The sequence below is a fragment of the Rhinolophus ferrumequinum genome, chromosome 20 (assembly GCF_004115265.2).
Source record: "Rhinolophus ferrumequinum isolate MPI-CBG mRhiFer1 chromosome 20, mRhiFer1_v1.p, whole genome shotgun sequence".
Lineage (NCBI taxonomy): Eukaryota > Metazoa > Chordata > Mammalia > Chiroptera > Rhinolophidae > Rhinolophus > Rhinolophus ferrumequinum.
The window spans coordinates 12,870,492-12,886,645 of record NC_046303.1 but is presented as its reverse complement, the minus strand read 5'-3'; the positions used below and the strand labels follow the sequence as shown (position 1 = coordinate 12,886,645).

The following is a 16,154-nucleotide window of genomic DNA, read 5'->3' as shown; positions in this document are numbered from 1 at the left end:
GAAATTAGGAGTTCAGAAGACAAAGGATTTCTCCTTCTTGCAAAATCTATTACAATTTGTGTGTGTGTGTGTGTGTGTGTGTGTGTGTGTGTGTGTGTGTGGTGGAGAGAGGGACAGTGCGTTTCTATTATGTTAAAACTGCAATTGTACACAGATGCTTGAAGAGTACATCTAGGTAAGTACGGCTGAATATCTAGCAAAGCAAAATGTCCCTGGAAGTAATCTAATTTAAAAACCAACCCCTCTGATGGTCAGATGAAAACCAGAGATATTAAAGAATATGTTTGGAAGCTTCCAGAGAGAGGCAAAGCCAGCAATGAATCTCAGGTCTTCTGATTATTTATCCGGAACACCTTTCACTTATCCAGTCTGCCAGCTATCCATCCATTCTGTAAACAGAAGACCAAACGGCACGAACTAGACTGTAGAAACATAGCATTCTAATATTAAACCATCAAGGCATTACTGAGTGCTCCTCCTTCTAGAAAGAGATGTGCCCCCAGATTTAACATATCCCATGAGTTCTTATGAAGACGACACTGCCTGGCAACTCACTGCGTCTCTACCCCAGGCCCTTCCTGCCTTCCTTCACATCTTCCTTCATCACTTGGAAGGTACAGGTTTCCTTTAAAGCATTCATCCTAGAAGCAAAGAATGTAAAAAGAAAATTGTCCTTTCCTACACACATTCGGAAGTGACATGCGTGAAACCATCAGGTAGCCATGAAATAGACAAAATTTTCATCCGGAATTTGGCAGCTTTGTTGAAAGTTCAACAGAGTGGTTAATAACATGGCCACCATCTTGGCGAGACAAAGAATCACACGGTCCGCAGATCACTCTTCTGTTGGAGGTGGAGACAGGGCATTTCCCAAAGTTGCTACCAAAAATGATGGGAGTGTCTGTTCCTGCTCCTTTCCCCAACCTGCCTCTGAAATGAGTTAAAAGGCAAGGAAGAGCAGGGAATTATTGGTAGAGATCCTACAAAATCCCAACTGGATGAATGGCTTAAAAAAGAAAAGCAGTCAGAATGTCCTTTCCAAGCAGCTTAGAAAGAGAAGAAAGTGGGCACAAGAGAACAAGTTTCTGGTCCCATTCACTTGCCATTCCCTTGGGAAAAAAATGAGACTGTTGTTTTGCTTTGACTTCCTTAGAGTGGACACCTGTGGTTTATGCTTGCCCAGCACCCTTCCAGCTTCTCCGCTGGTATCATCACCTGGATCTTCCTGTGGAGACCACTCACCTCCCACTCTCAGAGGGTGAGGGCCCCACTGTGATCCCTCCCCACTCCCAGGCCATTGGAGTGGGCCTCAGGTACCACTTTGGAGAATCTGTATGTTCCATCCCCTAACCCCAGTTATTAGTTCTAGAATGGGCATGGAGTCCAAATGCATCATATGAGATTCAGGAATATGGGTAGAATTATTGGGGAAGAGAAGTTGAGCTGGTAGGCTATACCGGAGCTCTGGAGTAGGCGGAGGGGCAAGAACACAGGTGAAAAGAACTTACCTGAGGATGAAACCAGTGAAGTATTACAAAGTAGACAAGGCCAAGTGAATAGATCAAGAGAGAATGAGAGACAAAATTCTGAGGACAATGTTTCAGCACCTATATCCAGCCATACCTGACGTCAAATCAATTGGTCCCTTGTTTTACTTAAACTACTTTGAGTAGGGTTTCTGTCACTTGCAAGCAAAGGAGCCTTCACTAATATACCCCTATGCATCCTCCCAAATCTAGTTTAATTATCACCTCCTCTGTTTGGCCTTTCCTGAGGTTCCCATATTGCGACAGCTATTTACACTCTCCTGTGCTATTTGTCTTTAGAGCTACTTCTCTAATTGTACTTTTCATTCTGTATTGTACTTAAACTATTAGACATTCAGATGTATGATAAAGTCAATGTCTTATTAATCGTTAAATTTCTAATTCTTGTCCAATGCCACAGACCAGCAGACACTCAAGATATGTGTGTTGAATTGAACTGAATTTGATTCCAGCTATTCTTTCAATGAACCCTACACCGTCCAATGATTTCCCATAATACTTACAATGAAATTCAAACTCTAACAGGGGCAACAGGGGCCTCCATGGTCAGCCTGCCTCTCCCATCTCGGCTCCTTCCACAGTGGCTCTGTGTTTTTCCTTGAGCACATCAAACCTTTGTCCACCGCAGAATCTTAGCATTGCTGTTCTTTCTTCCGGGAAAGCTCATCTTCCAGAGACTGCAGCCATTGTTCAATATTACTGGGGCTCTGCTCAATTGTCCCCTAATCAGAGAGCCTTTTTCTGACAATCTTATCCAAAATAGCATCTCCATCATTCTCTAACGCTTACCCTGCTTTATCTTTGTCATGACACCTATCACTGCCTGACTGTATGGTACAGATTTATATTTTTATTTATCACTGTCTTCACCTCTAGAATGTATGAAGATAGAAGATTTTTCTGTTTTGTTCACAACTGTATTCCTAACACCTAGAAATGTGTATGTTCTCAAAATATTGGCTGCTATACATTTTTAAAATAACCTCAAATATACAAGGATGAAGAAAGCAAACTCCCATATTGAAACCAGCGTATGTAAGTGAACCTATATATTAAATTATAACATAATCACCCTAAAAATTAATCTTATCACTTTCAAACATAGTACTTTGATGTGAAACTTGGGTGAAATATATTCTAAGGGTAAAAATAATTGCAGCAAAAAAAAAATATATCGAAAGTAACGTGGAGGTTTCCTGTTGGTAATGGTACTGATACACTACCATTTTGCACATATTGTAGAGGATTGAGCAAAATAATAAATATACTAATACTGTTGGAACCCTGGCCCTCAATGTGAAAGAAGGAGCATACAAATACAGAATGGGGGAAAAAAGAACCTTGTGATATTGAATTAGAATGATGAGTATTTGTATGAAGTCATTTTGTTTCCTAGCTCTGCCCACAGACAAAGTCTAAAAGAAACTGCATTCCAGTAGCAATGAGTACAGTTAAGTGTTCGGGTCTTATCTTTTAAATACCATTTCCCATTAAAAGGAACCAAGTTTCCCTGAAGAAATGACTGATTCCAGGGCTAGGACAGGGGAAGTACAAGATAATTGTAGAAATATGCTTGTGTCAAAAAGCAAGGAACAGCTCAAAGACGAATGGGACCTGTCCAAAGGACATAGGAACCAGATTGAGGGGCTCCCATTGACCCAATAGGGAACAATCTGAGCATCAGAAACAATAATGATAGCAATACATTTTACCACATCAAACAGAAATAACAATCCATGAGTCCACAGTGATATTTTAAAATGTAAACAAGAGAGAAGAGTAGGAGTGAAAGATCTTCTCTATAGAAGACTAACAGAAGCTGTTTATAGGAAGATGATCAGAAAAACCTGGTATCTGCCAGATCTTACCACATACATTTTTCCTTTTGAAAGTGATAAATAATCTGCGACCAAGTGAACACCTGTTCCCCCTAAATCTGTCACCCAACACTTTCAGCATCCATTGACGGTTCCTGTCTGAATCAGACATTACACTGGGGGTGGTACAATGGCATCACCAACAGTGGGACAAACGGACGTTATGTGCCTCCTGATGTGACATCTAGAAAGTACACAATACCATCTATATCGTGTTCTTGCCAAAATATTTTCACTGAATCTGACCACTGAGGAAAGACTCAGACAAATTCAGAAAATAGAACATGTTATGGGGCACCTGAGCTAGACTCTTCATTGTCTTGAATGACAACAACAACAAAACGTAGGGGTCTGAGACATGACAACACATTCCGATATATGAACTTTTATTGAATCCTGGATCAAAAAAAAATGTTATGGAGGAAATTTGGGGGATAATTGGAGAATTTTAATACAGGCTGCATTAATATTTGTGTGTGTGTGTGTGTGTGTGTGTGTGTGTTTACATTCTGAATAAATAAACCACAAGTGTCATAATATATTTCGGTCCTCATGATATTGGAAGTACACAAGAAAACATGACTTCAACTCACCTCCCCAGTGGCATAAAAGTCATTCTTTCTGAATTCAGGAAACAACTGGAAGAACTGAATTAGTGCACTGCAAAAAGAAAAACAACAACAAAAATCACATGGAATCAGAATGGCGTCATGCTGTGCCACCCAATCTAATCCTCTGACAATAGGTTTCACCTTTGAGAATAAGATACCATTGTGGTGTAAGCTCCTATAGGCATTTTTTTTTCAATGTCTCATGTGCGTAACACCCCACACTCTGTGGGTGGTTAGAAAGGACTGTGGTCTTACTTTGTGATACTAAGAAGTTGAGACAATAGATGTCAGTACTCTGGGTAGGTTTCCAAATCTCTAGGTTACCAACTTGGATCTCCTACCTGTGGAGGGGAGGGACCCTTGAGCCAAATGATACAAACTTTCACCTATTATTTAGCAATTTTTGGAGGCAGTTCTGCAAACCTTACGAGCTCATTAACCTGGGTTTGTGGTGAGATAATGAGAACCTTACTTTCTTACCAACCTCTCTCTCTGGGCAACCCTGAACATTCCTAATGGGGCTCCCAGAATTTCAGTGTTTTAATAACCAAAGAACAGAAAAGCTGTAAAATGACTATAGTCTAAAGGAAACTGCCAAATGGCCACGAATATGGAAGTAAATGTACAGTGGCCTCTAGGTTCCAAAAATCACATTTACTAAAGAATGCCAACAGCCACTTCAGTGGGTTATGCTGCAATGGATTTAAACAGACTCAAGAAATGATTTCATAATAAGCAAGGAAAGGCTGGATCATTAAATGATTCTCTACTTGACCAAAATCTTTCAAAAAGGAAACAAAAACTTGTGAAACTCAGGAGCTCTATGAATGTTTTGACCCAGATTGCAATGCCAGAGAATCTAGACAGGGTTTTTGTTCCAGCTTCCTGCTGAGAGACTAACAGCCATGAACCACCCAGTGAAGATGAAAGGCAAGGAGGCCCAGCAAAACCAGGAGGAGGAAAAAGTTCAAGGGTTATAGAGAGGCAAAACGGGTCATTATAAGCACCATGATCCTGGCTGTACTTACTTTTCAAAGGCTCCATAAAAATCCACCATTAAATACTACTATAGAGTTTCAGTGTATTTTTCTATTTATTATTTATAGTAACCAAAATCTTTGTAGCAGCTAAATCTGGGAAGCTGCCTTATATAGCTTCCATATTTGTGCTGGCAATAGCTGGCTTTAGAGCAGAGATAAAAATAGGAGTTTATCCTCCACCCTTCCCTCTCTAACCTTCGGGCTAAAAACAATTTCTTTCTTTCTTCCTGCTAATTGAAAAGGCAATAGATAATTTAATATTGTAAATTTCAGTTAAGCCACATGCCTTAGTGTAAAGATTATTTACTTGGAGAATTTGTTGGAGAATTGCTAGGGTTGCCTGATTAGCAAATAAAAATACAAGACGTCCAGTTAAATTAGAATTTCAGATAAACAACAAATAATGTTTTAGTACAAATATTTCCCAACTATAACGTGGGACATACTTAGATTAAAAAACTTATTCATTGTTTATCTGAAATTCAAATTTAACTGGGGACTCTATACTTTATCTGGCAATCTTTGCTCAAGGAGGTAATCTCCCAGTTTGCTTCTAGCTCGAAAATACCAGGATTCTTTAGTTGAAGTGTCCAAAGCCAGGCCCTACGTAAGCAGGTTATCACAGAGTTTTAATTTCACATATGATATGAACAGAAAATCGGCTAATAATATCAAGCCCTTGGTAGGTCTTTGTTAAATGGGAGTGAAAAATGAAAAAGGCAAATTTAGTAAGTTAGATTTACATATGGCATTTGCTCATTTAACTGTGTTTTAGTTAAGGACTCATCTTATTATATGGTGAGGATTTGTTTAAAAATCTAATGTAGAATCATGGCCACATTAAAATTTTAAATTTTAAGAGCAGAATTGTTAAAATACCAGAGGTGCCAAAAAAATGTACACAAGTGAACATTTTAGTCAACATTGCTCAAGCAGTAGTCCACTGTAATCAGAAGTGTCTGGACGCGGATGGCAACCACTTTGAGCACCTCTTGTAATTGCAGAAGTCAAATGTGACTCGTATTTATCTTTTGTTATTTATATATGTCGAGTACTACAATTTTAATACAATTTTCCATTTTAAAAATGTGTATACATTTTTTGGCTCCCTCTGTGTATAATGCATAATACACGTGTGTGTGTGTGCATGTATCTCACGCATGTATTCAGGTACAATAGTTATATGGCACAGGAAGCATGCCTCTTCCAGGCAATTCCACTTGGCAAACTTGCTGGCATTGCACCAAGGACTTCTCTAACAATTAGAATTTTAGTCAAAGGCTACCTGGCGGCGGAAAGGTATGTTAAAGGACAACAGGAAGAAAGAGAGGTTGCAAGAGAGAATGACTAGCAAAAAATGACTCCTCAGATAATTTTTTCAAAAAGGAAAGATGGTGGGTTCAGGGCAGAGAAGGTGCGTGGAGATGGCAATGCCCTATAGACGAGAAGACGGAACTGCGATTTGATCAGTCCTAATGGAGTCAGAGGCATAATTAATACAAGACATTCAGGAGAATCCAAATTAAAATAATCTAAGCGAAAGCTCCATTACAACAAAAGCCACACAGGGTGCAGCTTTAGTCACTGACAGTTTGACCGAAACAAGCTCAGCAACAAGAATCTTGAAGGTTTTGTTGTATTGCATCAAACAAGGAGCCACCCTCCGCATTCACTCCACCTCTGAGGTGGCCGGGCCATGATCTTCACCCCCTGAGGGTCATGCCATGGTCTCATTTAATATGTGAGACCTGTTTCATAGTCACAGTGTTATGAAGCTTTGTTTAGCAATAGATATGATTTCTCATGCAAACCACTACGTGGAATAGAATGACAGTAGCATTTTCATTTGGCTCCTTAGGAAAGACTTTCAGGCACAGCACGAGAGCAGGGGCTTACTTCCCGCTGTATTACCAGCCCCAGGAACAGCGTCTGGCACATAGTAGGCAATCGATAAACAATGGTAGAAGGAGAGTGGCACCAGTTGGTGTACTCTAAATCAAAGTTAGTAATGTGTTATTCTTCCGTAATTATTTTTTTCTAAACCAGAGCGGCAATGTGGTTCAAGAGCACAATCCAAGTAAGGAAAAAAGAAGAATACTTAAACATCTTGTTAATAAAAAAAGTTTCTTTTCCATATACATAGAAAAACAGCCTGAATGGGAATGTCAAATGCTTCTTTAGCAGGTTTCTCCTTAAAGCCAGGTGCTATTAATAGTCAAAAGAAATGGGATTTTCAGGGGGAAAAAAAGAAAGATGGTTTTCAAAGGGAGAAGAATAAAGGTTTTCTCTTTAAACCTGTAGTAGCCCATTTACAGGTTTCAAAGCGACCTTCTTATTCCAGCCACCCATCTGGAGAGCTGGAGAGAAGAATGTAATCACAAAGGGAAACAAATAGTGTAAACTATAAAGGAAACAGCTGAAATCAGTTTTCTTCACTACCCTTGATTAGCTATTTTCCAGTCCTAAGAGCCTGAAGCAAAAAGAACTAAAACAGCTATAAACAATGGATGCTTTGAAATAGGCTCTCTTTCCATGTCATGCAAGAGGAGATGTACCACATGTCAGCAGTAAATATCCACACGGACGGTCAACTGGAAGCTGTGACCATCTTAGGGGAAGGAGAGACGGAAAAAGAAATGGCTTATTGGGGATTGATGTGTTTCTTAAATACAGAACCTCTGCCCTCAGGGTGTGTGCTAGTTAAACAACTAAGCTTGTTTGGATTTAAACAAGAGTGGTGGTGTGGTGGTGGTGGTGGTGGTGGAGGCGGGAGGGTAGGGCAGAGGAGAGAAGTAAGTTTCCTGTCTGAAAAACGACAGCACAGAGTCAGTACTCAATGAGAAAGACATGGTACTTGAGTCCATTCGTAAGAGCAGCCATTGAGGTTATGTCTGTGGAGGCAAAGAGGAGGTGTGTGAGGTAGAGGGAGGGGAGCGGGACCTCTGCCAGGATCTGGCTAATCTGCTCCCAGAACCCACTGTACCTGGAAGCAGAAGTGTGGGGTCCTCGGCATCTCTCCTCTCCCCCGGGAAACTGAATGGAAATGTTAAAACAATGGGACATGCAGCAAATGAAAGTGTAGAAGACACCAGCCATATTCTTTTCTGGCTCAGAAAGCAGAGAAGAGAGAACAATGTCTCTGAGAGAAAGGCCGGGAAGTTGTTCTTTCCTCTCTTCCCCAGTCACCAGGAAAACAGAAAGCTTTGGTCAGAGATCAGAAAACTCTGACTCTGTTGGATTCACTTTCACTTTTGGACTTGGTTGAGTTTGCTGACCAAGTAATTAGCAGATTGAGTGTTGGGGGAAGTTGGGAGTAGAGGAGCTAGTTAACTCTTTCTGGCCATTAGGGCTCTTTTAGTACATTATTATAACGCAGAAACAGTGGTGGCTTAGTGACTGGAAAGAATTCAGGACTCTGTTACCAGTAATAATTTATGGGTTGGAAAAATGTGACCAAAAAAGGTCACTTAAAAAAAAAAAAAAAAAATATATATATATATATATATATATATATATATATATATAGAGAGAGAGAGAGAGAGAGAGAGAGAGAGAGAGAGAGAAAGCTAAAAAAAAATGTATACACATTTTAAGAAAAGGAAAAAAACTATTAAAATTGTAATATTCAATATATACCGAAGTCACGTTTGACTGCAATTACAAGAGGTGCTCAAAGACTTTACCATGAGCATAATTTTAATGCAATTTTTTCCTTTCTTAAAATGTGTATACATTTTTTTAGCACCCTCCGTATATACTGAAAATAGCTAATAATATAAGAAAAAGAAAGGTATACTGTTTGATCAGGCTTACAACTACATTTTCCTTCTTTCTTTCTTTTTTTTTTTTAGTAAAAGAGTAATTTTATAAGATGAAAGAGACTAGCTAACAAACTCAGCTTTCAGCCTGAAAAGTCATGAGAAGCAGCAAGAGAATGAAGAACTGCACCTGAAGGCCACAAAAGGAGGAAACCTGGGAAAGAAAACAAACATCTGAGATGTTGCTTCTCGGCAAATGCAGAGTTAAATCTAATGCTGGAAAGCAGGCAGAAACCTCTCAGGCATCTGGCTGAAAGGTTTGAAGATCATCTTTGGTTGAATAATTCTGCTGTTTCCATTGTTTCTTAAAGGATATTTTTCACCAAATTAAAATTATGCCTTAAGGGGTCATCTCTCCTTGTTACTTTCTCTGGTGGGCATTTTCACAATTACCAGGGATCATGTAACAAAGTGGGAAAATAGAGCGTGTGTGTGTGTGTGTGTGTGTGTGTGTGTGTGTGTGTGTGTGTGAGAGGGAGAGAGAGAGGCAGAGAGAGAGAGAAATGTGTGAGTGTGAACGCCTCATGTAGAAGTACTCTTAAAATGTCTTCAGCAGTTAGACTAGGAGGACCCAGCAATAATACTTCTACTACTGAAAGAATTTTCCTATTGGAACAGAAAAACGTTTGGTCTGAAAGAGGCCAAGAGAAAGCCAGGGCCTGTTACCTGAACAAATCTCGGGCCACGTCATCCTCATTGACGGCATATCCCTGGGGATCATCTGTAAAACTGAAGCCGGTGCCCACCTGAAGGTGAAACACATAAGCAGAAATAAACACAGAGAAACACATGCTTTGGAGCCCCATAGAGAGAGACAGCACCCCGGAAGGAAATGGAGCCATTCCAAAGGCTAAGCCCCTGACCTTAGATTTTGCATCACGTACATGCACGTAGTTATCCTCACAGGAGGACGCTGCCTTTCACCTATTTCCCCTCCCCTTCTCCAAGCCCTAGTAAACTATCAGCACCAAACTCTGCCCTGAGGTCAGTGGCGGAGCTGTCCTGATTCCACAGAGGGGACCCTGCCAGATGTTGATGGAAGGATGAGAAATTCACTCTCCCCTGCCCCTGCTACAGGATCAAAAGACCCAAAGTTGTCTCCTCTCTGCAATCTGGAGGGTGCACTGCTGTCCTGTGAAGAGGGAACTCTAGGCTGGAGAGAAAAGATTGGTGTGTGTGTACGAGTGTGTGTGTGTGTGTGTGTGTGTGTGTGTGTTTTCATTTCCTTATTGTGAGAAAAATGGCCACTAAGCCGTTTCATGTTTAGTAGAACAGAGGTTTTAGAACAATTAAGAATTAGTTTTAAACTAATATTTCCTTATACCGAGAGTTCATAGACAATAAAGTTGTAAACAAAAGAAGAAGCTTCTACTTATGTTGGGTAAATCATTTGCGTAAGGAATGCACCAACCACCAGGTATAATTTTTTTTTTCCCCCAGAACACCCAAGGGAACAGGACATTTCATATGCAATTACAGACTAGGAAAGAGGATGGTTGACAAAATGTGGGGTTGGGGGGACAAGAATGTTTGGACTTTTCTCCCTCTATTTTCCTGTTTTCTCTTTGAACCATCTGGGAAGTGAGAGAAGTTAGAGAAATTAGGGGGCAAAGACACTCCCAATCTGCAGAAGCTGACTCTAAAGTTACTCTCTTATTCTGCAGTTTATTGGACTGAGCTTCCGAAGCACTTGCCGAGAATTGTGCTTTTCGTTCCGAGATGAGGCATTTTGCTCACTGTGATAAGTGAAGATGACCAATTCTGATTTTTTATATCTAGAATTCTATTTGAAATGTTCGGAGTCCTGACACTATATAATAATAACCCATGATGTGGGGAAGCCGTATTATCAGTGGGAAGAAATGAATCCCTTATTCTGGATGGTGCCGTTGCATAAGATTAAAAATGAGGCAGGAGAGAAAGCAGCAAGTAAAATTCCCAAACTCGGATATAATAATACCTATTAGAGAAACTAAATCTCAAAAAAAAATTCAATAGATTAAATTCTATTTTAGGAAGGCAAAACCTGAATCTCTACTTCCTCCTCCCCCCGCCCCCATTTCATAAATGTACTTAACAAAGAGGAAAAAGACAAGAGAGGCTAACCCTGACATTGGTAGGACCATCAGATACTCACTGGATTATCAATGTAAAGCATGGACAGCGTGGTGGTCCAAGTAAAATCTCGGGCATGCACTAGTAAAACAGAGAAGAGGTTTGAGAACGGGTGGGGGAAAGCATCCCATTGAATTCTATTTGAAGGCCTAGTTCTGATCAGGAGCCCCACACGCCCACCTGTCCTCACCACGTCAATGCACTTCTCGTGTCTGACATTGCTTTGCCCTCTCACACTGGGGAAGAGGCACCAGCACCTTTTCCTTCTCCTCTCCTCTCCTTCATTTTTCCCCAGACCCAGAGGGCTTCTACATCTAAGATGAAGTTTGAAAATAAAACCCTGTGCAACTGGTTCATGTAGAACACCCACCAACAACCCACGTGATAAACCCTCTGTCCCATCCAATGAATCATCCTAACATCCGGTCCTCCTGAATCCTTGTCGTCCCACCCAATACTGAAGAGAACAACTTCCACAGAATCGGCACACATGGTTTTCTACTGAGTCATGAACTGGTTCACCCTTCAAATTCTAGCCCAGGGAAAGTAAACAATCCCTACTCCCCACCCCCTCCCCCCAAAAAAAGACGGAGGTAAACCCGGGTTATGGCCAGATGTGGCTCCTTCTCCATTCCTTCCTTCACCCCAGCCCACACCCACAGAATCTTGCTTCCAAGATGTCTGATCATTTATGTGACTGAGCCATACAGTGTTCAGCTCGTGTGAATAATTAGGGATGTAATTCCACCCATTAGGCCCACGCAAAAAGGCTTGCCCAAAAGTAATAAATACCACCTGTTTTTGTAAGGCCAGATTGGTTGAGTTAGCAGCAGACTGCGAGGAAATAGCTTTCCCCCAAATTTCAAGGGTGAGAGCAGCCCAGCCAGGATGCTCACCCTGGTGGCTCCTCCTTCTTGGGCAGACATTGCCAGAAAGCTATGTTTTTATAACCTGGAACTGTTAAGCTGTTCCTACTGGTTCCATGTACACTCTAAATTATCTCTGGAGCAGATAACAGGTTCAGATGATAAATTCTCCATGCGAAAACAAAGTCCAAGCAATACTTACGAGTCATGTTTTGTGTGACAGCATAAGGTCCATGTTCCACAAAGAGTCCAAACATAGATGAAATTCCCGGCCCACCCTGCAGCCAAAGAACTACTGGAGCTTCCAGTGGATCTCCCTAGAGGGGACAGAGAAGGCAGTGATCACACAGAGTGCTAAGGCTGCACAATATCCTCTAGAAAACACCTAAGCACACTTACTTACCCAAATCCTCTGTGTTTCCCAGCCTTGAATAAATCTCATAATGGCTCCCCAGACCCTAATGACCACTCTCCACTACAAGCAGAGTACTGGTGGCCATCTTTTGTTGTTTTGATTAGTATTTGCCTCATATCCTGGGGTCCACCTTGTGCTAAGCCTTTTCTCGCCCATGGCCAGACAACCCGTTGAATGTAGAAACTATGCCTTCCTATGCCCCCAGACACCCAGCATACTGCCTAGGGCTCGGTCATACATATATATTTTTAGCTGTTTAAACTTTCAGAGTCCTTTCCCATAGGACCAACATCTTCCCAAAGAGGCACAAAAAAAAACACCCATGTCCTCAGTGAGTTTGTCCCCTTCACTGAGAGCCCAAACAGCCTTTCTGATTTTGTTCACTAAGAAGGTACCCACCGAGACAACAGCAAACCTCATTCAACACGGGGATGTTAGCCATGCAAACAACAGCAACAAATGGATTCATTTAGGAGACGTGGGAGATTCATTTAGGAGACGTGGGAGACGTCAACAAGAAAAGGTCATTGGCAGTGGTTGGGAGGCTGAAAATTAGCTTCTGGCAGTAAAGTGTCAATACTATCACTCTCAATGGAAGATTCTTTCTTTTCTTTTTTTTTATTAGTTTCAGGTGTCAACGGAAACTTCTTTAATTCTTTCATTCAACACGTATCTATTGAGTGCCTCATACCGGTCGGGTACCATGCTAGGAGAAGGTACACAGCAAAGGTGTGAGTGAAAAAGAAAACCTGTCCTCTTGGAGCTTACATTTTCATGGGGAGTACAGACAATAAGTAAGTAAATAAATAAATGTGACAACTAAAGAGCGTGACAACTAAGGACATACGGGGATGTTAAGAGAGTGACTGAGGGCTGAGAAAGAGAGGGGTTCTCTTTAGACACGGTGATCAGGGAAGGACTCCATGAGTCCTGAGAGCTGAACTAAAACCTGAAAGCAAAGAAGGATCCAGCCATGACAAGAGCCTGGAAACCCTGCTGGAGACGGAAGGAAATGCCGGGGAAAATCCTCAAGAAAAAAGAACCAAGTATGAGAGCAGTGAGGACAGAGGTTGCCTAGACCAAAGTGGCTCCTCCAGATCAATCTCAAAGAAGCTCCGCCTGGCCCCAACCAGGCTCACAGCAGGACGTGACGGTGAACACTCGGCTCATTTCATCATTTCATGTCCAGTCAGCCAGGCTCGGCAAGCGAGGATCCTATTGCTTCAACCCAGAACAAAATCCTTCAACCTCTTCTTACTTAGCTCAGTCATAGAGACAAATCAGCGTTTCGTTAGTAAGTCTGAGAGAACTGCCTTCCTTTGTTTCGATGATGTGAGCAGGCTGTGGGCAGAAGGGAAGACTGACCCAAGAGGGGATCTGGGATGCCACAGCCGCGAACCTGCAGGACGAGCTGTCATACAGGATTCTAACCATGAGGACAGAGGGGCTAGAGGGATTTCTCTTCTCCAGTCATGAAAAGTCAGACATGGAGTCCTTTAGCAGCTTTGGAAAGGGGCCGAGGGGGCCTTGCTGAAAAAGGAGGTGGTATGAACAGCCTCCTTATGGGGGGCTATCTCTGGGGCCCACTTTCCAGCATCAAGGAATTAAATGAGATACTATTTGTAAAGCCCTTGGAACAATGCCTAATGCATGATAAAAGGACAATGGGTATAAATGATTATTATAACTAAGGAAACAGGTGGCAAAGGTAGGAACCCGGGGTGAGACTAGGAACTTACCTCAGCAGGCCTATGGCTCCCAGAGTCAGCACAGCACAATGGATAAGTGTGTGAGTTCTTGCACTGCCCTGGATTCACATCTGGGCTTGACTGCCTACTAGCTGTGTGGCTTTAGGCAAGTCGCCTAAGTTCTCTGGGCCTCAGTTCCCTCACCTGGAAAATGCGGATCATAGTACCTCTCTCATGTGGTTGTTGGGAGAAATAAATTAATAAATTACTTCACATAAAGCCCAGTGAGTGGCTTATAGCACTTGTTCTGCAAATGTTAGCTATTGCTATAATAGATAAATACTAGAAATGTATAGGTGGTTTTCAGGTAAACCATCTATAAATGAGAGAATAGGAAAGGAGGGTCATTTGGTGTTTTTCCTTGCTCCTTTGGCCGACATCTTCCCTGCTTGGTTTTTCACAAGTTAGTCCTCTTGCCTAAAATGTCCATGAAGAATTCAAGAGGACTAAGGGTTTGTTGTATAAGTTGACGCAGGAAAAATTAAAATCAGAGAGCCTTTTAAGGTTGCTGAGGGGAAGCCAAGTGTGCCCTGCAGTTGGTAGCCAAACAGGTCTGGTTCTACCTGGCCACGTAAAAGCTGTGGGATCCGGGCCCTCAGTTTTCTCATCCATCAAATGGCCGTGATGCCCACCTCACAGGCTTGCCTGAAGGCCCAGAAGAGAAAGTATGGCATGAAGTTGCAAACTCTACAGTGCTGAATAAATACAACCAGCTTCGCCCTGACCTGCCTGGACCCAACTGTGTGTATTTTGTTTGAATAAGTGATTTTTTATCTCCCTTCAGATCCCCTAACTTGCTATTCAATACCACTGAGCAGGACCACCTTGTAGTTGTATTTACTCAGCAGTAGGCGAATATTAGAGGAGGAGAAACAGTGGAATCTGGATGGCAGTACTTCCAGCCTCCCAGAATATGAGATACTGTGGGTCCACCCAATCCAGTGAACATCCCCCCCACTTCTTCCAAATGTGCACATGAACTTCTAGAAGCCCCAGTGCGCTACACACCAGCCAGTGGTTCTCAACCTTGGCTGCCTATTAAAGCAACTTTTTTTTTTTTTTTTTAAAAACTACTGCCTAGGCCCAAATCCCAGAGAGTCTAATTCAATTGATCTGGGGTGAGGCAGACATTAGTCTTTTTTAAAAAGCTCCCAGGTGGTTCCATGTGCAGGCGGGGCTGAGAATCTGCAAGGGTGATGAAGAGTTTGCCCTCTTGCTGCTCCAAGCCCTCTGGTCTCCACCCTATCCTCCCCTTGCTTTTCATGTCCTTTCCTGTGACCTGGCACAAGGATGGGAGCTCCCAGCTCAGAAAAATAGCCTGACCCTGAGAGGCCACACTACAAGGTCAAGTCAAACACCTCAGTGCCAAACATCTTTATTATGCAACTTGGAAGCTCAGGACACTGCATTCTTGGAATGCTTAAATAATAAGAGATCTGCATATACACCTCCAACCTCAGCTGACCTTGTTCCTCAAATGTACTTTCCTGAAGGAGGTGAATGATCTCAACAGCCCTTGAACAAGCCCATTTTTAAAGAAAACTCCACACACACACACCTTTCTACTTTGATGAGCCAGCCAACCAACCTATGAACTGATACGGCCCTTATCTGGAATGAAATGCAAAAGTCGGATGCTGGAAAATAAAGGTTTACACGTTCCATGCTAAAAACCCAAGAGGTAGTTAGTTATATCACAGCATGCAGACTTTTATAATATAATATGACATCAGAATGTCCTGACATATAACAATAATTATGTCAAGAAGAATGGCATAAAGTTATTATGTGACAATTCCTAGGGTGACATTTCCAGTAGCCGTCAATTGTGAGAATGCAGCCCTTCTCCCATGCTCTACCCCCACTTAGGAAAGAATGAAAGTAAATGCAACATCCTGAACAAAAAATACATTGCCAAGCTTAGTATCAAGTGACATGAGAAACAACTGCTTTAATTCATTTACAATTCTACACAATTTAGGACGTTAAAGTGTTTGTTATTTTGAAGCTATAATCGAAGAGTGTATGAAACACGAGATATAGGACATTTATTTTTGTCAAAAGTGTTTAAAATTTTCCTTAAAACTTTTTACATTATAAAGAAAGTACTTATTCTT

The 16,154-nt window shown here is 41.7% G+C and overlaps 1 protein-coding gene across 3 annotated transcripts in view; it reads right to left on the bottom strand.

Moving 5' to 3' along the window:
• CPVL (carboxypeptidase vitellogenic like) overlaps nucleotides 1-16,154 on the bottom strand; it is a 113,662-nt gene that overhangs the window by 59,136 nt on the left and 38,372 nt on the right. For all 3 annotated transcript variants that reach the window (XM_033088525.1, XM_033088526.1, XM_033088524.1), the window contains exons 4-7: nucleotides 12,077-12,191; nucleotides 11,031-11,089; nucleotides 9,560-9,639; nucleotides 4,018-4,084 (exon numbers count right to left, since the gene is read on the bottom strand). In XM_033088525.1, the coding sequence (XP_032944416.1) occupies nucleotides 4,018-4,084; nucleotides 9,560-9,639; nucleotides 11,031-11,089; nucleotides 12,077-12,191 (321 nt within the window). The remainder of the gene's footprint in view (nucleotides 1-4,017; nucleotides 4,085-9,559; nucleotides 9,640-11,030; nucleotides 11,090-12,076; nucleotides 12,192-16,154) is intronic.